The following is a 22,995-nucleotide window of genomic DNA, read 5'->3' on the forward strand; positions in this document are numbered from 1 at the left end:
ACCCATGCTTGCAATAACCTCTTGCTGCTGGGAGGGCCTCTCAAAGGCAAGGAAAATTGCATGCGATGTTGAGAATAATGCCCAAACCTTGAGGCGTTCTCAATCTTTCTATCATTGGTCAACTTGAGTTAGCTAACAATTTTACAGCAAATATATCCACCAGAAAAACCTCTTCAAAATTTTGGCATATGAAAAACCCAGGCTCGTGATTCTAACATTGAAAACCTCACGAGACAAAATAGCCTCACAGCTTAAGCTAATTCAAAGCTGAACTCCAGGGATCCTCTTCTGACAGGGTAAATGAATAGCCTACATAAACGGGGGCAATGAGTGCTATTAACAAATGCTTAGCCTTTCAGCCCCGAGTCGCAGCACATAAGGATATCACACTCCACCCTATACACTAGCTGTTCTGTCAGAAGTATAATAGCCTCAAACAACTTCCAATGCAAACTAGTTCACTGTTCTTGAAACTACAGGCACCTTGCGTTTACAACCGAAAACTATCTATATAGGGACTCTTTTGCAACTTGTATAGTGTCCTCACTCTCATTCCTAAACATCTAACAAGCTGTGTGGTGTTGCATAACTCTTAACCCACACAATCTGCACAATTGCAATGATAAAGGTTCTCCAAACTTTCTTCAACTAGTCCCAACCCTTTTATCCTTTTAAATCCACTCCCCCTGCAATTCACCCCCATTTCTGCAGCATATATCTGATAGTTGAAAAATGTGCACTATCGGAGTTCCTGCTAGCATCTGCACCATTAGTAATAACCCCACCACTACCTCAGCTTAGTAATACCCCATGTCATCTCTCTCCATTGCCCCTATAGCCACCACTTCCATAGTCTCCACCATCGCTATACCTGCCATCATAGCCCGTGCCTCCAAAGGTACGTGGCTTATCAGTTGCAGGGCGAACGCGGAGCGTTCTACCATTCAAGGCCTGTGCACAAAAACAAAACGGTAAATTCAAGCTATCATTTCAGGGCAATGATAGAAAAGATAAAGGCTTCCTGTCTGCTCACCCGCCCATCCATGGTCTTCATGGCAGTTTCAGCATGACTAGCTGATGCGAAAATGACAAAGGCAAACCCTTTTGACTTTCCAGATTCAATATCGAGCACAATCCTTGCTATTACATTAAGGATACTTGATCGATAAATGCATTGAGCAATGGTATGAAAATGGCATGCCAAAAGAATATAGACACATCGGTACCTTCAGTGACGTCTCCAAATGCTGAAAAAGCTGCTCTTAGTTGATCCTCATCCGTTTCAAATGAAATACCTGAAATGTCCATAAACAAAGATAGCAGAAGGCTGTAAAGCAACCTCCATATTGCCAAAAAAACATCGGGACTCAAAATACTAAGTGAAAAAAAAACCTAACGAGTCAAAACTTTGTGCCGTTTTTTATATCTCTAGTAGATTGTGATGGATGAGATCATTACCAAAGATCACGGACCCAGTAATTAAAAGAAATCTTTGCACCAGAACTTTTACCCTGTGTCTTTTTCAGTGGGAAATCCTTTATTTTGAAAACTAGCGACGCTTACACCAGCTGTTTGAAATAGGTCCAAAATCAGACCCGTCTGCCGCACCAAGTCTCCTACCGGTTGGAGACTAAATATCTGCAAAAATACCGGCCCCCAAGATGAGCCGTCGCACTTGAGTCCCTTCTGGACTTCAGCCCAGATCTCTGATCTCATCCAATTCTTTGCTGAGAATCAGCAGCTCTCTCGGTCGTCTACTGGCTGAAAACGCAGGCACACAAGGATCCTTCCCAGCAAAAACGCAGAAACCAATCAGCCAAACAGAATCTTGTATCTTCAGGTTGCAGATTCCAGGGTTGATATGGTTTCTGAAGCAATTGATACATTCAAAAGCTGTTTTCTCAAAAGAGGCTTTGAGACCCTTTCAAACAACGCAATGGCCAGTACGCAATTTAGAAGAGTGGGGTGAAAAAACCCCTGATGTATTCAATGCATATAGACTGCAGTGATGCAGAATTACAAAAGAGGGAGGGGAGGGTACAATCAAGAGCTAGTGGTGAGTTTATGTTAAGGGTTTCAAAAATCATCTCCTGGATTTCCCCATCTAGATCTTGTGAGTGAGGGCCTCTTTGTGGTTGTGCCCATCCTTGTGAGGCTTTTCCAATTCTAGGCATGTGGGGAGATTTTCCAACTTTTGCCCGGGTTGGCCATTGATTTGCCATTGGTGAACAAGATTGTCTATCCTAAGCTCGGTGGTTCTCTGTAGAGAGGTAGTATATGTCACAAATGGGAGCGCATAGCAATATAGAATATATTCGGATAAATAGGATTTATCACTTATTACTGAAGCCAGAGAGAAATAGAGAGAGTGCGAGAGGGATTGAGAGTGAGAAGATCGACACAGTACTTTCTTTTTACTTTAGCGAGCCGGGGGGCCGGGCATCTACTCTCGCAAGGTGAAGCTTTTGTCACTGATTTCAATCTCAATTAGAGACCTTAGACACCGCCTTGGGGATGGATAGTCTGTTCAATCTTTTAGAACTTGCACCCTTGTTAGTTTATCCAAGGGAATCGACACAGTACTGGGGACCAGAAGATGGGCTGGTCCCCCCCCGGTAATAGTATCTTTATTATTGAGGAGAAGTCTGTACAAGCACTTGAACCGAACGTATTACCACGTTCATTCTAGAATAAGACTTGATGGTTCCTGGAAGCCTCGACTTCCTATTCCTAGGGCAAAACCTTATTCCAAATCCTCGAGAACCAAGGTTCTCACCTTCGGATCTCACCTTCTAGACTCAGGGTATAGCATCCCTGCAACTCTGTTTCCAGAGTCGACTTCTTGCAAAACAACTATGCTTTCCCGGACACGGAGTCCTTACTTGGGAATCCCCTCTTCCGGATCACAACTCAAGAGACTACCTCTCTCCGATCCGTGGATCTACTTCCAAACTCAGGTACGAAACCCTTGGGCTGATCTGGCTCTAGTTCCTCAAAGCGCTTTCTCCTGCAGAGGCTCATGCCTTCCTCGGCTCCTACTCCCTCACTAAGAGGAAGTACACCTGCAAACAAATACTTAGAGATAATAACATGAAAATCGTTACCTTCAAAGTCTCGACGCTCGAAACACAACTCGGTTCTCGAAAAGCAATTCCCCGGAAGAAATCTCTACATAGAAAATCCTCTCTTCCAATCCTACACACAAAAGAGGTGTGTTCTCGGGTTCCTTCTCGTAACTCAGCCCCGTCAACGACATTTATGGGCTGAAAACAGAGAAAAACAGCAGCTTGTCCCGATGGAAGCACGCTCCGTAGGCACTTCTTCAACTCGCGCACTGGATCCTGGCGACATCTGGTACACTTGGGGCAGCCATGGACATCAATGGCAACATCTTCTTTGCAACTGAAATCTGCAGCAGCATCTTCTCCTTGCAAAAACTAGTCTTCCCTCTGGGAGAAGGAGTGTGATGCTTTTATAGCTTCTTGGCCACAGCAAAGATAGCTGAAGCGCTCGCTGCCCGGGTAGAGATCGCGGCCGTTTTTTGTTTCCTTGGTCTTCAACCAGAAAAAGAGAGAGAAATTGCTGGCTGGTTTTTGTTGCTTTATTTTCCAGGTGGTTGCCCACTTATAAAGTGGGCGGCCGGCATATTTTAAAAATGGTATGAATCTGTCCAAAAACTCAATACCTTATAAGTTAAAAACAATGCTTACAACACTTCCCCGATGCAATCACATGCACAGTTGCAATGCAGACAATGGACATAGACTTCCTCGCAGGAAAGCATCTGCTTTCCCGAAAAGCAATCCCGCTTTCTCAGAACGCATCGTTTTTCCTCAAAGTTTCCTTTGAACCCATCTTCATTCAAGTGCATGCTTTTCCTTGTACACAATTCTAACACAGTTCGGAATTTCCTCTCGACTATGGATATTCCCTTTCCAATGCACCCGTCACCCACCTTGTGACGCATCAGGAATACCCATCACCTTGTTTTGAAGATATGGGCCACAAACAGCCTCGCTAAGTGAACCGGCTTGACTGTTTTCTTTACTGGAATGAAATGAGCTTGCTTGCTAAATTTGTCAATAACAGTCCAGATACCATTGTGCCCACTCTATGTTCTCGGGAGATCAAAAATGAAATCCATTGCGATACTTTCGCAAGGGCGGGTGGGTATGGGTAAAGGCTGTAACAATCCCTGTGCTTTATGCCTGTCAAACTTGACCAGTCATTCTGGCATACCAAGCAACTGCGTACAAAATCGTCCACGTCCTTCTTGAGTCTCGGCCAAAAGAAGTATCTCTCCACACCTTTCAAGGTGGTAGCAATGCCGCAGTGACCCGTAAATAGTGGACAAAGGCATTCGGTTAGAACCTTTTTCCTTAACGGTTGTGTAACGCACAACATCGTTTTCTTTATCAAGTAGCCATCCCGAATGGAATATCCCGCTACCACCTCCCCATTCCGTATCCGAGTGAAATATCTGCAAAATTTGTATCTGTGGCATATTGATCGACCATATCCTCGAAGCTCCTATAATGTATCGCGGAAATAGCCAGAACCAACGGCTTCCAGGAGAAAGCATCTGCCACCAGATTCTTTTGTTCCTGCACATGGACAATTTGGAAGTGAAACTGTGACAAGATGTTCGCCCACCGCATCTGCTTTTCCGATAGCTGCTTCTGTGACAAGAAGTAGCGTAAACTCTGATCATCTATGAAGACCGTAAAATCGGCTCCGAGTAGGTAGTGTCGCCACTGAGTAAGAGCATGGATAACCACCAAAAGCTCTTTCTCATATATTTGTGCTGTCAATTCCGACCTTGAGAACAATCGGCTCTCGTAGGCAATGACATGGCCTTCTTGCATTAAGACCGCACCCAGACTACGACCACAAGCATCACAATATACTTCAAATGACTTCTGCAAATCCGGCAAAGTCAAAACTAGTCTTGTAGTCAATTTCTCTTTCAATGTCTGAAAGGCAATCGCCTTTGCGGGTCCCCACGAGAAAGGGACTCCTTTCTGTGTCAAGACATGCACAGGGGAAGCAACCTCTGCAAACTTTCTAATAAACCGCCAGTAGTAAGAACACAAGCCCAAGAAGCTTCTAACTTCATGGCATTCTTCAAATCGGGCCAATCACAGATAGTCTCTATCTTGGCCGGGTCCATCTGCACTCTTGCTTTTGAGACGATGTGTCCCAAAAAGTGTATCTCTGGTAGGAAAAATTCACTCTTCTTTGCATTGATCACCGATTTGTGATCTCGTAATGCCTGAAAGACCTGTAGCAGATGTGCTCTATGATATGCCTCATCCTTGGAGAAGACAATAATGTCATCAAAGAAAGTGCCCACAAAAGATCTGTACTCTTTGAAAATCATGTCCATCATTCGGTTAAAGGACGCTGAAGCATTGGTAAGCCCAAAAGGCATAACCAAAAACTCGAATAAACCGAAGATCATCCGAAAAGCTGTCTTGTAGACATCTCTCGGCGCGATTCGGATATGATGATATCCACTCTTCAAATCGATCCTGTTGAAACAAGAGGATCCTTATTGTCGGTCTAGAATATCGTCGATCCTAGGAATTGGAAATCCGGATGCACATTCTCCAAAATCCATCTTTCTTCAAAACCAACAACACTGAAGAGCAGTAAGGTGAAGTACTCGGCTAGATAAGACCCTTTTCCAAGAGGTCGTTCACTTGGTTTGTCACAAAGTGATGACGTGGCGGACAGCAGAAACCCTAATTTCTGCCAGAAACCCTAAAATTCCTGCAAACCCTAATTTTTGCCAAAAAACCTAAATTCCGGAAATCGCGGAGGCGGATTTTTTTTTATTTATTTTTTTTTTTTTTTTGGGAAATGATGAGCGACGCGAATTTTGCTTTTGCTTTCTTTAAAAAAAAAAGAGAAAAGACTCTCTGAGAGAGAGAGAGAACTGATGCTTTTGATTTTAAAAGCTTTTGGGGCTCTGCTTTTGGGCATCCCTTGTAACCTTTAAATTAGTGGTGAGGGCCTCACTTCTCAGAGCATCTGGACGCAGAGTCTGAGAGTGAAACCCTAACCGCTCTCTTGTACTTTGATGATTGATTAATACAAAAAGAAATACCGAAAGGGGCGCCAGTCTTTGGGGCCAATATCTCTAGGCACGGAACTCCGCCGGGCCAGTGCAAATCTATTGTGATCTGTGAATTGTGTTGAAGTGGTTATTTGGTGCTGTCGCGGTTGATTCTTGACTTGGAGTGTCCAAGTTTGTTACATGGTTCATGATCTCTTCATTCTGGGCTCGGCTCACACAGTAAGGTGGCCGGTTCGGTGGTGTGCTTCCAGGTATCAGATCAATGATCTGATTCTCAGGGCGAGCTGGTGGCAACTCACCTGACAGACCCTCAGAAAAGCAATCGGCATGAGTGTGGAGAAATTCTTAGCGTTCTTTTGCTAGATCTGACATATTTGTCCTATGATGATCATTCAACTCTTTCAAAAAGATCGAGTAAACAAAAACAGACTAGATTTCATTAATTTTGAAATGGCCGAAGCCGATACAATAGGGACAGACTCTCCCTTAAGTTTCACATCAAGTACAATGGTTCGGCCCTTTTCTATAGTCAAAGTCGCTTTTCTCGCCCGATAGTCGACCACGGCGTTGTTCTTATGGTACCAAGGAATTCCCAAGAGGACATCACAACCTTCCAAGGGCATTATGTAGAAGTCCTCGTGCCCAAAATACCCCTGACAATGCAACCGAAGATTGCAAATGACAGGTGTAATGGCTACGTCCCTACCGGGTGACGCTAGAACTGCCTCTGCTTGTGGCTGTAACAAACTTGGACACTCCAAGTCAAGAATCAACTGCGACAACACCAAATAACCACTTCAAAACAAGTCACAGATCACAATAGATTTACACTGGCCCGGCGGAGTTCCGTGCCTAGAGATATTGGCCCCAAAGACTCGCGCCCCTTTCGGTATTTCTTTTTGTATTAATCAATCATCAAAGTACAAGAGAGTGGCTCGAGGTTCACTCTCAGTCTCTGGGTCCAGATGCCATGAGAAGTGAGGCCCTCACCACTTATCTAAAGATACAAGGGATGCCCAAAAGCAGAGCCCGAAAAGCTTTTAAAATAAAAAGCATCAGCTCTCTCTCTCTCTCTTAGAGATTCTTTTCTCTTTTTTTTAATAAAAAAAAGCAAAATTCGCGTCGCTCATCATTCTCTAAATTTTTTTTATTTATTTTTTTTCAAATTAAGCCTCCGCAATTTTCGGAAATTAGGGTTTTTGGCAAAAATTAGGGTTTGCAGGAATTATAGGGTTTCTGTTGTCCACCACGTCATCACTTTGTGACATACCCCCCTCTTGAAAGCATTGTAATCGACCGCGATTACGCCTGCAAAACCGACAAAAGCCATAAACCGTCTTAGCAGACACTGACTGTTAGTACCTACGTACTAGGAACACACATCTAGCACATGTACAAAATCGACAATCACATCACACGACATCACAGGACATCACCAGACATCACATGACATTCAACATTCATTCGGATCATAGACCATGATTTATCGGCAATGTAGCTAGCAATCACATCTAGGTCCAATCGGGACCTCATCGATGTCCAATTGACTAACCCCTATTGCAACCATGTCTATTCGAGGTCAATCAGACCAAAATGCTGCAGTCATTTCGTCTATCAGTTCCTGCACTCACAAGAAGTCAAGAACAAATCAGTATCATTATCAGGAATTCCATTTCATAAAGTCATCCAGCGGAATACTGTAAGCTCTCAGTATCCCTGAAGCTCAAAGAGACATCAGTGACTTTAGTATCAAAATCGAGGCATCTGTTGACAAAGGAGTGGAGTAACTCCCCTCTTGTGCATCCCACTGCACCAGATCTCCGGCCAAGCTGAATTCTGGGTTCCGTTTGGAGTAGACTATGCTAAACCAAAGCATCGAGGTAAAGTTTCACAATCCGAGTAGTATCTGCTAGGTCCTCCTCCTCCATCCACTTCGCATCAAATGCAAGAAAGTTCTTGAATTTAACCAAGAACCGCCTTCGGACTTTACCTTTCTTCGTATTGTTATGTGCCAAAATCTGTTCAAGAACAAGGATCTCCTCCTTTTCTTCCACTTCGGGTTGCTCATCAGGCTCCCCATCATCAGGCACATCACTCTTAACAGGTTTCAAGAGACTCACATGCAATGCATTGTGAATCCTCCAAGTATCTGGCAGTTTCAATCGGAAGGATACATCATTTATCTTGTCAGTGATCTGGAAAGGTCCGTAGTATCGCATACTAAGCTTTGGAAAAAGTCTCTCCTTTCCCTTTTTCTTTCGTAGGCGTGCCTTCTCAAAAGTAAGAGCACCCAATCATCCTCCTTCAATTTCAGGTCGCGACGATGGCGATCCGCTGCCTTTTTCTGTCGTTCTTGAGACTCCTGCAAAGTCTCACGAACCTTGGCAAAAGCCGTATCCAAATCTCGCGAATATTCATCCGCTTCAAATATCTAATCTTTCGTGCTCACGAAGGATGGAACCTTCGCAGCACTTTCAACAATCTCACATGGCGTCTTCCCCGTCGAAGAGTGTATTGTGTTATTGTAGGCAAAATTCCACCAAAGGTAAGTTCTTTTCCCATTGAGTCTTCTGATCCGAGATACAAGACTTCAATAAATCTAAAATCACTGAATTGGCAATCTCAAATTGCCCGTCAGTCTGCAAGTGGAACGATGACGAGAACTGCAACCACATGCCAATGTTCTCCCAAATTGCCTTCCAAAACAAACTCATAAATCTGGGGTCTCTGTCGGAGACAATCGTCTCAGACGTGCAATGTAATCGGAAAATCATCGTGATCATTCTGTGTTCTTGGGAGATCAAAAATGAAATTGCAATACTTTCCCAAGGGTGGGTGGGTATGGGTAAAGGCTATAACAATCCCTCTGCCTTATGCCTGTCAAAACTTGACCTTCTCGCATACCAAGCAACTGCGCACAAACTCTTCCACATCCTTTTTGAGTCTCGGCCCAAAGAAGTATCTCTTTACCCCCTTCATGGTGGTAGCAATGCCGCGATGACCCGTAAAAGGTGGACAGTGGCATTCAGTCATAACCTTATCCCTCAACGGCTGTGTAACGCACAACATAGTCTTTTTCATCAAGTAGCCTTCCCGAAGGGAGTATCCAACTACTGTCTCCCCATCCCGTATCCGTGTGAAAATATCTGCAAAATCTGTATCTGTGGCATACTGATCGACCATATCCTCGAAGCTCCTATGATGTATCGAGGAAATAGCTAGATCCAACGGCTTCCGAGACAAAGCATCTGCCACCACATTCTTCTGTCCCTGCACATGGACAATCTGGAAGTGGAACTGTGACATGATGTTCGCCCACCGCATCTGCTTTTCTGAAAGCTCCTTCCGTGACAAGAAGTAGCGCAAACTCTGACGGTCTGTAAAGACAGTAAAATCCGCTCCGAGTAGGTAATGCCGCCACTGAGTAAGAGCATGGATTACCGCCAAAAGCTCTTTCTCATAGATCTGTGCTGTCATCTCCGGCCTAGAGAACAAACGGCTCTCGTAAGCTATGACATAGCCTTCTTGCATCAAGACCGCACCCAGACTACGACCACAAGCATCACAAAATACTTCAAATGACTGCTGCAAGTCCGGCAAAGTCAAATCTGGTCCTGTAGTCAATTTCTCTTTCAATGTCTGAAAGGCAGTCACCTCTGTGGGTCCCCACGAAAAAGGTACTCCTTTCTGTGTCAAGGTATGCAAAGGGGAAGCAACCTCTGCAAACTTTCGTATGAACCGCCTGTAGTACGAACACAGTCCCAAGAAGCTTCTAACTTCATGGACATTCCTCAAATCGGGCCAATCACGGATAGTCTCTATCTTGGCCGGGTCCATTTGCACTCCTGCTGCTGACACAATGTGTCCCAAAAAGTGTATCTCTGGTAGGAAAAAATCACTTTTCTTTGCATTAATCACTAACGTGTGATCTCGTAATGCCTGAAAGACTTGAAGCAGATGATCCTGTGTTCTGTCTCATTCTTGGAGAAAACAATGATGTCGTCAAAGAAAGTGCCAACAAATAGCCCGTACTCTCGAAAAATCTTGTCCATCATCCGGTTAAATGTCGCAGGAGCATTGGTTAAGCCAAAAGGCATCACCAAAAACTCAAATAACCCAAAAGTCGTTCGAAAAGCTGTCTTGTAGACATCTCCTGGCGCTATTCTGATTTGATGATATCCACTCTTCAAGTCAATCCTGGTAAAGCACGAGGATCCCTATAACCTGTCGAGTATATCATCGATCCTAGGAATCGGAAATCTGTTCTTGATGGTGATTTCGTTGAGAGTGCTATAATCGATGCACATTCTCCAAGATCCGTCTTTCTTCAAAACCAACAACACTGGAGAGCAATACGGTGAAGTACTAGGTTGGACAAGACCCTTTTTCCAAGAGGTCTTTCACTGGGTTCATAATCTTTTCATTCTGTACTCGGCTCCACGGTAAGGAGGCCGATTCGGTGGCGTGCTTCTACGTATCAGATCAATGGTTTGATCTTCAGGCCCTCTGAAAAGCAATCGGCATGAGTGTGGAGAAAAATCTTGGCGTTCTTTTGATCATGTCAAAACATATTCAACCTTTATCCATCATTCAGTTCTCTCCCAAAAGAATGAGTAAGAAACCGAAGTTCATCAAGTACAATCTCCAATCCCTTCATTTATCAAAGTCGCTTTCTCGGCCCGGTAGTCAACCACGACGTAGTTCTTGTGGTACCAAGGGATCCTGAGTAGAACGTCACTCGCGTGGCCTCAACACCCCTGTCATTGCAAACGAAGTTTGCCAATGCTCGGTGTAATGGCAACATCCCATCCGGGTGCCAGTCGAACTACCTCCGCCTGTGGCGTCAGTCTGTCGGGCGTAATTTCAAATCGAGCCGCCAATTCCAAGTGAAAAGAAGTTGGCCTTGGCTCCTTCAAAAGAGCTTCCTGATCCTTCACCTTACCCCAAAAGCGGCAAAGTTTGTACTTTCAATCATTAGATTCGGTGCAGGTCCCACGCCATGTGGTACCAGTTCTGCTTTTCTATCTGCCTTTTCTGCCACATTTCTCAGCTGCTCTCGAACTCTCAAACCTGTCGTCGTCTTTATCATTTTGTTCTTTCTATGCCTTATTAGGGCACTTCGAGGAGATATGTCCATGTTCCCCGCATCCAAAGCACTTCCCCTCTCTGATGAAGCGAGCTCTCTCCTCAAGAGTAAGCTTGGGTCGTGCATCATTTTTCTCTGGGTTGCTCTTTTTCTTTCTACTTTCATTCCTAGCAGTCTATTCGGCTCGTTGTGTCATGGCCTCATCTGTGGGGTAGGTCAAACTGCCAAAGTGAATGGCAAAGCCCCACTTCGCATGACTCATCAACTCCTGAATAGAAGCTGACTTCTGTTCCAAGCAGTGATCTCGGATCTCTGTAGGTAGACCCAAGGTAAACCGCTCAATCTGTTCTCTCTTCTTGAATGAAGAGGCGGGTAGAAAAGAGCTCTAGAATCTTTCACAATAAGCATTGATTGTATCTTTCTTGGTCATCCGAAGATGGTTCCAAGCAACTCGTACATCTCGTTCGTATTCTTGCGTCAACCAAGAAGAAAGAAAAGCTTCTTAAATTTCAACCATTTAATTGGCGCACTCTTGTTAAAAGAAGCGTGGACCACCAAGTACGAGCATTCCCCTTAAGGTAAGAGGTAGCTCTCCGAATCTTGGAGTGCTCTGAATAGCGTCCTCCCGCGAAAGCGATGTCAAACTGCTGTATAAAAGACAAAGCCTTCGAAGCATCTGAGTATCCTGAAAAGTATCAAACTTGATCGAGTGGCCACCTTCCTTAAACTCTTGGACTTTCTTGCTTTTATCTTCGATAAAGTCATACTGGTTGGCTTTGTAAAAATTCTTCTTGTTCGCATAGAAGTTTCTCTTGTCAGAGTCTGAACTGTATATAGACGAGTCCTCTGTAGAGAAGTCACTCACTAGGCGAGACTTAGACTTCCTTGCCTTTTTCTTGCCCTTTCCAAAGCATTGTTTTTTGCTTCGCTTTTTGCTTTTCCTGTCTTCTTCGCTCGAGTCTGAAGAGCTAGAAGAACTATCAGAAGAAGAAGAAGAAGAACCGGGTAGGTCTTCAAACTTGACGCGCTTCTTCAATTTCTTTGCCTTGTCAAATGTCGACTGACGACCCAAATAACATGGAAAGTTAGTGCTTTTCTTCTGCTTTTTGCCGTGCTTTTTGGCTTTCTTTTGCCCGTCAAAAAGCTGCGCAATCCGTGCATCAACCACGTTCTCCAGTTCCTTCTCCGTATATTTTCTTGGAGGCAGAAGGTTTCTTGAGAGCGGGTTTCGGGAGTGGTGTTGTGGTTCTCTGCCACTCTGTCTGTACCTCTTCCAAAGAGGTCTGGTTCATATATTTTGCCATCTTCGGGTCCTTGGCAAAATTGAGCATCATCTTTATTGCATCGCCAATCAATCGACGACGCTCCATCTCTCTTTGCTCCGCCTAAGTAGGCCGAGGCGGGCCATACTCTCTGTCTGAATCTTTATTGTGATCCCAGCCCGCATCTCCATATGCAAAGGGAGTCGATTGATCATTGCCTGAAGCCATAGGTGCCGCGGAAAAAAATTTCGGGGATCGGATTTCCCGTAGAAGAGAAATCGGCCGTGCTTTGATACCACTGTAACAGACTTGGACACTCCAAGTCAAGAATCAACTGCGACAACACCAAATAACCACTTCAAAACAAGTCACAGATCACAATAGATTTACACTGACCCGGCGGAGTTCCGTGCCTAGAGATATTGGCCCCAAAGACTGGCGCCCCTTTCGGTATTTCTTTTTGTATTAATCAATCATCAAAGTACAAGAGAGTGGCTCGAGGTTCTCACTCTCAGACTCTGCGTCCAGATGCCCTGAGAAGTGAGGCCCTCACCACTTATTTAAAGATACAAGGGATGCCCAAAAGCAGAGCCTAAAAAGCTTTTAAAATAAAAAGCATCAGTTCTCTCTCTCTCTCTTAGAGAGTCTTTTCTCTTTTTTTTAATGAAAAAAAAGCAAAATTCGCGTCGCTCATCATTTTCTTAAAAAATAAAAATAAAAAAATCAAATTAAGCCTCTGCGATTTCCGGAGGCAAAGACATCCTAATGTTGCTAGCTGCGGGAGTAGGAACTAGATGTCTCCACTGTAAGGTGCAGCGGAATGAATGTTGAACTTTTCTCAAGATGAGTGCTCCGAAATGTGCTCAAGGTTCCTTTTACTTACGGAAGAAAGAGCCTTCCGTTTCTTTAGTGGGAGAGGGCAATGGACACAAACAAAGTGGATGGACACTGTGAATGAAGGTGCATGAGACTGAGAGATAGAGAGAGAAGAATACGACACCAAAATGTTGTCAAACCCTTCTTCACTCTCTATGCGAGAGCGGTCTACTCTTGATTGCACAAACTCTACAATGCTTTGGACTTGCCGACGATGTCGATGTCGATGACGATGAGGACGACAACGAGAAGGCTGAATCTAAAAACGCTAAGGGCTGAAATCTGCAAATCTTATATCTGCTGAATTCTGACTATGTCGATGACGACGATGCGACGACGACACGCTGAAAACGTAGATGCTAACATCTGCATCTTCCGGGCTGAATCTGCAAACTTCGCGGGATCTGACCGTGTGGCGAGGATCTGCTGCGGGAAGGTGAGATCTGCGAGGTTCAAGACTTGTATTGCCGGTGCTAACTGCTGAAAATTGAAAACGTTGGTCTTCTTGCGACCTTATCGCGAGGAAACTGCAAAAACATTGAGGTCCAGGCTGATCCAAAAACGCTAGGTTCTGCTGTCTCTTGCAAAAACGCTAGGCCTCTGTGGGGGGTCTTGTTGAGAAGTTGTCTATTGAGCAAGGTGCTCCTACTGCCTCTTCTACCAGAAAGTGCTAGCGCTAGGTTTCTATATATACAAACTTAGTAAATTTGCCCTACCTACTTTCAAACAAAAGTCACTTAAAAATAATAAGTGAAAAATGTCAAAAATAGGAAAAATAGGTCTATGCACTGTAAAAATGCTCCTGATGGGTTCTGATGGAAATCTGATGATCATGCTATGTGCAACCAGAGGATATGCATCTACTCTAAGTGTCTGGGCATGCACGGTCTGCAAACACTCACAAAAGTGCCAGATCACTTCCTATTCTAGACTGACTTGACTGAATTGAACCCTGGTCATGCTCTAGCTTGTCCACTCCACGGACACATAGGGTTGGATGTGTCACGTGACATCCCCTGTAACAGACTTGGACACTCCAAGTCAAGAATCAACCGCGACAGCACCAAATAACCACTTCAAAACAATTCACAGATCACAATAGATTTGCATTGGCCCGACGGAGTTCCGTGCCTAGAGATATTGGCCCCAAAGACTGACGCCCCTTTCGGTGTTTCTTTTTATATTAATCAGATCAAAGTACAAGAGAGTGGCTAGGGTTTCGCTCTCAGACTCTGCGTCCAGATGCTCTGAGAAGTGAAGCCCTCACCACGTATTTATAGGTACAAGGGATGCCCAAAAGCAGAGCCCCAAAAGCTTTTAAAAATAAAAAGCATTAGTTCTCTCTCTCTTAGAGAGTCTTTTTTTTTTTTTAAAGCAAGTTCCCTCTCTTTCTCATGGCATGGAGAAAAAGCAAGATTCGCGTTGCTCATCATTATTTATTTATTTATTTATTTATTTATTTTTAAAGTTTTTTTTTTTAAAGCCTCCGCGATTTTCGGAAATTAGGGTTTCTGCTGTCCGTAGCCACGTCATCACTTTGTGACATACCCTACCCCCCTCTTGAAAGCATTGTAATCGACCGCGATTACGCCTGCAAAACCGACAAAAGCCATAAACCGTCTTAGCAGACACTGACTGTTAGTACCTACGTACTAGGAACACACATCTAGCACATGTACAAAATCGACAGTCACATCACACGACATCACAGGACATCACCAGACATCACATGACATTCAACATTCATTCGGATCTTAGACCATGATTTATCGGCAATGTAGCTAGCAATCACATCTAGGTCCAGTCGAGACCTCATCGATGTCCGATTGACTAACCCCTATTGCAACCATGTCTATTCGAGTTTAATCAGACCAAAATACTGCAATCATTTCGTCTATCAGTTCTTGCACTCAAAAGAAGTCAAGAACAAATCAGTATCATTATCAGGAATTCCATTTCATAAAGTCATCCAGCAGAATACTGTCAGCTCTCAGTATCCCTGAAGCTCAATGACTTTAGTATCAAAATCGAGGCATCTGTTGACAAAGGAGCGGAGTAACTCTCCTCTTGTGCATCCCACTGCACCAGATCTTCGGCCAAGCTGAGTTCTAGGTTCCGTTTGGAGTAGACTATGGTAAACCAAAACATCGAGGTAAAGTTTCACAATCCGAGTAGTATGTGCTAGGTCCTCCTCCTCCATCCACTTCGCATCAAATGCAGGAAAGTTCTTGAACTTAACCAAGAACCGCCTTCGGACTTTACCTTTCTCCGTATCGTTATGTGCCAAAATCTGTTCAGGAACAAGGATCTCCTCCTTTTCTTCCACTTCGGGTTGCTCATCAGGCACATCACTCTTAACAGGTTTCAAGAGAGTCACATGCAATGCATTGTGAATCCTCCAAGTATCTGGCAGTTTCAATCGGAAGGAGACATCATTTATCTTGTCAGTGATCTGGAAAGGTCCGTAGTATTGCATACTAAGCTTTGGAAAAAGCCTCTCCTTTCCCTTTTTCTTTCGTAGGCGTGCCTTCTCAAAACGTAAGAGCACCCAATCATCCTCCTTCAATTTCAAGTCGCGACGATGGCGATCCGCAACCTTTTTCTGTCGTTCTTGAGACTCCTGCAAAGTCTCGCGAACCTTGGCAAAAGCCGTATCCAAATCTCGCGAATATTCATCGGCTTCCAATATCTAATCTTTCGTGCTTAGGAAGGACGGAACCTTCGCAGCACTTTCAACAATCTCACATGGCGTCTTCCCCGTCGAAGAGTGTATCTTGTTATTGTAGGCAAATTCCACCAAAGGTAAGTTCTTTTCCCATTGAGTCTTCTGATTCGAGATACAAGACTTCAATAAATCTAAAACCACTGAATTGGCAATCTCAGATTGCCCGTTAGTCTGCAAGTGGAACGATGACGAGAACTGCAACCGTGTGCCAATGTTCTCCCAAATTGCCTTCCAAAACAAACTCATAAATCTGGGGTCTCTGTCGGAGACAATCGTCTCAGACGTGCCATGTAATCGGAAAATCATCGTGATCATTCTGTGAATTGTTTTGAAGTGGTTATTTGGTGCTGTCGCGATTGATTTTTGACTTGGAGTGTCCAAGTCAAGAATCAACCGCGACAGCACCAAATAACCACTTCAAAACAATTCACAGATCACAATAGATTTACACTGGCCCGGCGGAGTTCCGTGCCTAGAGATATTGGCCCCAAAGACTGACGCCCCTTTCGATATTTCTTTTTATATTAATCAGATCAAAGTACAAGAGAGTGGCTAGGGTTTCACTCTCAGACTTTGCGTCCAGATGCTCTGAGAAGTGAAGTCCTCACCACGTATTTATAGGTACAAGGAATGCCCAAAAGCAAAGCCCCAAAAGCTTTTAAAAATAAAAAGCATCAGTTCTCTCTCTCTCTCTTAGAGTCTCTTTTTTTTTTAAATTAAAAAAAAGCAAGTTCTCTCTCTTTCTCATGGCGTAGAGAAAAAGCAAGATTCGCGTCGCTCGTCATTAAAAATAAAAAATAAATAAATAAAGTTTTTTTTTTTTAGCCTTCGCGATTTCCGAAAATTAGGGTTTTTGGCAAAAATTAAGGTTTGCAGAAATTAGGGTTTCTGTTGTCAGTAGCGACGTCGTCACTTTGTGACATCCCCTCCTTTTCAAAGTGAGGTACTGGTACCAAACTATATGGCATCAAGGGAGATCACCAATAACATCCGGAATCCTGGAAAGGACTCTTTGCCAACCCACTCGGATGTGTGGGTCGTACGATACTTGAACTTCATGAAGGTCTGCAATGCCTTCTTCTTTGGGCCGCGCCGAAAGCGACACAAAGTCTTCTGAGGCTCCTTCAATGCTTCCACTTCGTCTAGAGTCATGCTTCTTTCTTCTTCAAGAATCTCCATGCCTGAAAAATCATGAAGTCACTTCCAACACAAAAACATGAACATACCCATTCCATGTAAAGTGAGTGGATAAAATCTCGTCTTCCTCAAAGACTGTGCATGCAATGTAGATGAACAAATAGACGGAGTGCCGAACGGTTCACCACACACACACACACACAAACAATGAGATCGAATCTTGTCTTTCTGATCTAAAGTAATAAACTGTGGCAAATCACAACGGAAATGCACATGCTTGGTGCTCATATTTTCTGGTGCTCGTTTTACGAAGGTGTCATGCCAAGGAAGAGACATGGAATGTGACTTCCTTGAATGCAAACAGTTCATCTTTTCAGGAGAAATTCGCATACATCCGAGCTCATTCAGAAGTGAAACGTGCTCAACGAACAATATTTGATACCTTTGGAAAGGGATCACATAAAGACGCTGACTAAAATACAGGAAACGATCACGAATGCAACACTCGTACAATGCGTGCTAACTAATCATTCGAACACATAGTACTTCCTGTGAGGGTTCCTTGGACCTAGCCTCAAGAGCCAAGATCGGTTCCTCATGAGGAGGTGCGTTCTTTTTGAGGGGGTTCTTTGGACCTCGACTCGAGAGCCAAGATCGGTTCTTCGTGATTGATCGAATTGGTAATTAGATTAGCTTCACTAGAAAAAGTATCAACGAACACATCATCCTTGTGAACAATCACATCATCTTCATGCAAATCATCATGCTTGTGAGAAATCACATCTTGATCATCATGCAAATCATCATACTTGTCCTTATCACCCAAATCATCATGCTCAGTATCATGTAATTCATCATGCTTATTATCATGCAAATCCTGTGTGTCATGCTTTGGAGAAGAAGAGACTGAGAGAGACTCCTTTTCTTGAATCCGTTCAATCTTCGCCAGCACAGTAGAAATGAGAGATGAAGAATGAACAACTTGCTCTCCACAAATGACAAGGGGAGAGGCACTTGACATTGAAAGTGAACGTATTTTCCGCCCAATCAATGAGAGGGTTATGCTCACGAAACCATCAAATGCCCAAAATCATATCACATCCTGAGAGAGGAGAGACTAAAAATTTTCTACGGAAAGCACCTTGTTGAACTGTAAACAACACATCAAGGCATATGACCATAACATTTAATGAGAGACTCATCAATGGGAGGGTCATGAGAAACTTGGGGCACACTCGTAATGTCATTTATTGCATTGACAGAGCAAGTGGGTTCTGTGGATTCTTTATTTTCATTAGAGTCAAGCTTAGGACATGTTCTTTTTATGTGACCCTTAATGTGACAATGAAAACAACAACCTTCCTTAGAATAGGTGCTTTGCTCTTCCGACGTGATGTATCCTCCTAAAATTCCTTGTGCTACCTTTTCATCTTGAGTGAGCTTAAGTTTAGCAATTGTGTTAGCTTTACCCTTGGGTTCATTTGGAGAGTTCTTTTCTAAAAGACTATTGGAAAATTGGTTAGAAGAGTTACCGTTCTTACCATTCTGAGAGGTACTTGTGGATGTCTTGTTTTCCTTAGGCTTTCTCTTGTTGTGCTTCATCTCCTGTGCGAAAGTAATCGCTACCACCTTGTTGAGATCGATTGGGTCGAGGACTTCGACATCAAACCTGATATAGTCGTCCAATCCGAAATTGAAAGCCTCCTTGCGCTCATCATCCGATTTGCGTAATTGGGTGCCGAGCTGCAAAACACGATTAGAGAAAAACATAACTGGCATACCATTTTGCTTGAGACCGCGCCAATCGTCCTTCAATCGTGCAAGATACTAAGGTGGCATAAACCGCGCCTTGAGCTTGTCTTGGAAATCGGCCTAATTGAAAGAAAGGGGCGTGAATTCGTCGGCTTCCTCTAGGTGCGCAGCTAATTGTGCCTCTTGCCATGCATGGTACCAATTGATGGCATCACCGGCAAGATACATAGCTGCCGTCAAAACCTTGCTATTTCTTGTCTTCTTAGTTGTCACAAAATAAGCATTAAATTTATGCAACCAAGAATGAATAACCGTAGCATCCATTTTACCATCATACTTACTGAACTCGATCTTCTTGGTGTCTCGGTTGTTGGAGTCCAAATCTCGGCTTGCACCACTTGATGAACTACCATCTTTGGCTAGCTCGGACTTCGAGGCAAGAACATGTCGGACCAACTCTTGCATGCGTCGTTCACTCTGTGCCACACGCTCTGCCTGTCTTTCTTCGGCCGCCAAACGATTCGCTTCTTGTTGTGCGATCATGTCCAGCATTGTCTTAACCAAAGCCTCCATAGGATTTGATACAATCCGTGGCGTAGATGGGGAAGAGGGAGGGTCGAGCAAACCTCTTGGTGAGGAAAACTCTTCTTCGCCACTCCCATTCTCACCACCTCCATGCGAAGTATCCATTCCGCTTCGGGTGATGACCATACACTGTGATCTTGGTTCTTAAGTTCTCGAGGAACTTGGGTTTTTGTGGGTCTTGGGTTCTTGGGGATCTTGAGTTCTTGAGGTTCTTGAGGGTCTTGAGGTTCTTGAGGGTCTTCTTTCTCTTGCAATCTGTGTTAGAGAAGGATCTTCTGTTCACCCGAGTTCTGCTCTTGTCCGCGAGCGCACCACTTGGCGGCCTTGCGCTCACACCAAGGTTGCTTTTTCCCACCTCACATCGATTGGGCGGCCGCTAAGTGCACGGTCCGCTCTCAATGAGTGAAAAGAGGCACAAGGGAAGGCTAGACAAGCCCTTCTTTCTTGGGTTTCCAATCACTCTTCCAAAACACGATTAGGAATCGACACGCCCAAGAGATCTTGGGTTACGTGCGACCGCTACAAGCAAGAAAAAAAATATGTGGTTCTTGTGATTCTTTCCTTGAGTGATATAAAACACTGCCAAAGCTCTGATACCAATGTAAGGAGCAACGGAATGAATGTTGAACTTTTCTCAAGATGAGTGCTCCGAACTATGCTCAAGGTTCCTTTTACTTACGGAAGGGAGAGCCTTCCGTTCCTTCAGTGGGAGAGTGCAATGGACACAAACAAAGTGGATGAACGCTGTGAATGAAGGTGCATGAGACTGAGAGATAGGGAGAGAAGAATACGACACCAGAATGTTGTCAAACCCTCCTCCGAAGGCCCCACTCTCTATGCAAGAGCGGTCTACTATTGATTAAACAAACTCTACAATGCTTTGGACTTGCCGACGATCAGGACGACGACAAGACGAGTGAAATCTGAAAATGCTAAGCGCTGAAATCTGCAAATCTTATATCTGTTGAATTCTGACTCTATGTCAGTGACGATGTCGATGACGACGATGCGACGACGACGCGTTGAAAACGCAGATGCTGAAATCTGCATTTTCCGGGCTGAATCTGCAAACTTCGTGGGATCAGACCGTGTGGCAAGAATCTGTTGCGGGAAGGTGAGATCTGCGAGATTCGAGACTTGTACTGCCGGTGCTAACCGCTGAAAATTGAAAAACGCTGGTCTTCTTGTGGCCTTGTCGCGACAGAACTGCAAAAACGATGAGGTCCACGCTGATCCAAAAACGCTAGGTTCTTCTGTCTCTTGCAAAAACGCTAGGCCTCTGTGGGGGTCTTGCTGAGAAGTTGCCTGTTGAGCAAGGTGCTCCTACTGCCTCTTCTACCAGAAAGTGCTAGCGCTAGGTTTCTATATATACAAACTTAGTAAATTTGCCCTACCTACTTTCAAACAAAAGCCACTTAAAAATAATAAGTGAAAAATATCAAAAATAGGAAAAATAGGTCTATGCACTGTAAAAATGCTCCTGATGGGTTCTGATGGAAATCTGATGATCATGTTATGTGCAACCAGAGGATATGCATCTACTCTAAGTGTCTGGGCATGCACGATCTGCGAACAAACTCACAAAAGTGCCAGATCACTTCCTATTCTAGACTGATTTGACTGAACTAAACCCTGGTCATGCTCTAGCTTGTCCACGAACACATAGGGTTGGATGTGTCACGTGACATCCACCAACTGTTGCAATAAGTGCAACCTGTCATCCAAAGGATCTTGACAAATCTGTTGTCGATCATCAAGAACGCCGCCCACAAAAGGTTGCAAACCTATCCCAAAACTGGTGCTGACAAGCTCACAAGAGGGCAAAGAAGTGACCAAATCTGTAGAGCACATGGGGAAGGAGAGAACATGGAGAAAGGAGAAGTCCACACTCCATCAAGGCCTCCTCAAATTGTTGTCATTGTTGGCTAAGGGTTTGGCACCCATGCTCCACCTCTAAACCTTATCCAAGAAAGTCCAATGATCATCACAAGAAGTGGTTCTAGAGGGAAAAGTATCCCCCTCTGCTAGTCGAAGCCAACTCCAACACATGCAATGGAACATGCACTTGAACTGCTGCATACCGGCAATCCTTACGCGTATTCCTTCTTCGAGTTCGAGTTTCCTACCAGACCAACGAAATATTCCCTTTCCGATGCTCCCGTCACCCATCATGTGACGCATCAAGAATATCCGTTTCTCGGTCTCTCCTACCGAACTAACGGTACAACCCCTTCACGATGCTTAACGTCACCCATCATATATGACACATTGGAGTTGTCCGTTCCTAATGGCTTTCAACGATTCTCGTAGATCTATAATTCCTAACCTTACGGTTCAATTGCACACATTTAAATATCCTAATTTTAATAAAAAGAAATTACTCAAAAAAATAAAAAAATAGTCCATTTAGCAACACTGGCATTGTTGAAACCATAAAGACTAGTGCTAGCTACAAAATGATATAAAGTATCGCACATCTCTGGCACAACCAAACTATGAGATGAGAGGGAGGAGAAACCCACTTGTCCTCCACTTCAAAAGCCAAGGGAAGATACTAAGATGAGCATCTCTCTGATCAATCCAACTGCCCCAAGGTATTTTGACAAATACAATCCCCTCGTGACTTATTCCCTTGGTTTTCATGTTACAAACATTTAACATGTAATTTCAAAATTTTCTCATCTGAAAATCCTACTTGGGAGGAGTTAACAAAATCTTGTGCCCTTGTACAGCCCCGTGATGCCTTCTCAATCTGAAAAGCCCACTTGTGTGACTGCATATCAACTTAACAACGCAAACTTTTATGTAAGAAAATCTCTCTCTCTCTCTCTCTCTCTCTCTCTCTCTCTCTCTCTCTCAAGAAAAACAAGACAGGACACAGACACACAAACAAAGCACTCGAGTGGAAAATTGTAAGAAAAACCTCCAACAAAGAGCTTGGTCCCAAGGGAGAAGAAGCGAGACAGTTGCATGGAGAAGGGCTGCAGCTGGGTTTGGCGCAGGGGGCGTAAGATGGAGCGACCTGCTCCTCTGGAAGCCATTTCCTCACTTGCACTCTAGGGCTGCAGGGCAGATGACAACGAGCGCCCCTAGTTCGAATCTCGCGCCAGCTTGAATTTAACAGCGTCCAGTAGATATATGGGAGATGGAAAATGAAAAAATTAACCTTCGTGGGAAGTTGACATAACTATTTTTAGTGGCATATGCTTAGCCGGCCTACAATGAAGCACCCTTCGAGAAGATCTTCTTCTCTTTAATCTAGTCTCTCGTCCTCTTCTTCTTCCTCTCTCTCTCTCTCTCTCTCTCTCTCTCTCTCTCTCTCACACACACACACACAAAGGTAGTGCCAACGTCTGTCTTTGGAGAGATTTTATATTGACTCGGAAAAAAATATACAATCAACCTCAAGCACTACATGTGCCTTGAGGGGGCAAAGATTCCAAGAGGGTGTTTGATCACAGACGCAACAGAACCTAGACATAGAGCTGCTAGG

At 44.1% G+C, this 22,995-nt stretch overlaps 1 protein-coding gene across 1 annotated transcript; it reads right to left on the bottom strand.

Annotated features, from left to right (window-relative positions):
• Window positions 1-189: 189 nt before the first annotated feature.
• LOC147430190 (glycine-rich RNA-binding protein 2, mitochondrial-like) lies at window positions 190-22,648 on the bottom strand. Its single transcript, XM_086494696.1, has 4 exons — window positions 22,426-22,648; window positions 1,227-1,295; window positions 1,034-1,140; window positions 190-951 (listed from the first exon to the last, which is right to left on the bottom strand). The coding sequence occupies exons 1-4, from the start codon at window positions 22,541-22,543 to the stop codon at window positions 814-816; spliced, it is 432 nt and encodes a 143-aa protein (XP_086350822.1). The 5' UTR covers window positions 22,544-22,648; the 3' UTR covers window positions 190-813.
• Between the last annotated feature and the right edge of the window lie 347 nt (window positions 22,649-22,995).

This window comes from Adiantum capillus-veneris, chromosome 22 (genome assembly GCF_014529385.1).
Source record: "Adiantum capillus-veneris isolate H3 chromosome 22, ASM1452938v2, whole genome shotgun sequence".
Classification (NCBI taxonomy): domain Eukaryota; kingdom Viridiplantae; phylum Streptophyta; class Polypodiopsida; order Polypodiales; family Pteridaceae; genus Adiantum; species Adiantum capillus-veneris.

Bases quoted from the DNA above. Each gene is read 5' to 3' on its own strand.
- LOC147430190 (XM_086494696.1), bottom strand. From the start codon at position 22,543: ATGGCTTCCAGAGGAGCAGGTCGCTCCATCTTACGCCCCCTGCGCCAA. The intron at 1,296-22,425 runs GTTTTTCTTACA...TGGACATTTCAG, and splicing joins GACCAAGCTCTTTGTTGGAG to GTATTTCATTTGAAACGGAT. The intron at 952-1,033 runs GTGAGCAGACAG...TTTTGTGCACAG, and splicing joins TGAAGACCATGGATGGGCGG to GCCTTGAATGGTAGAACGCT.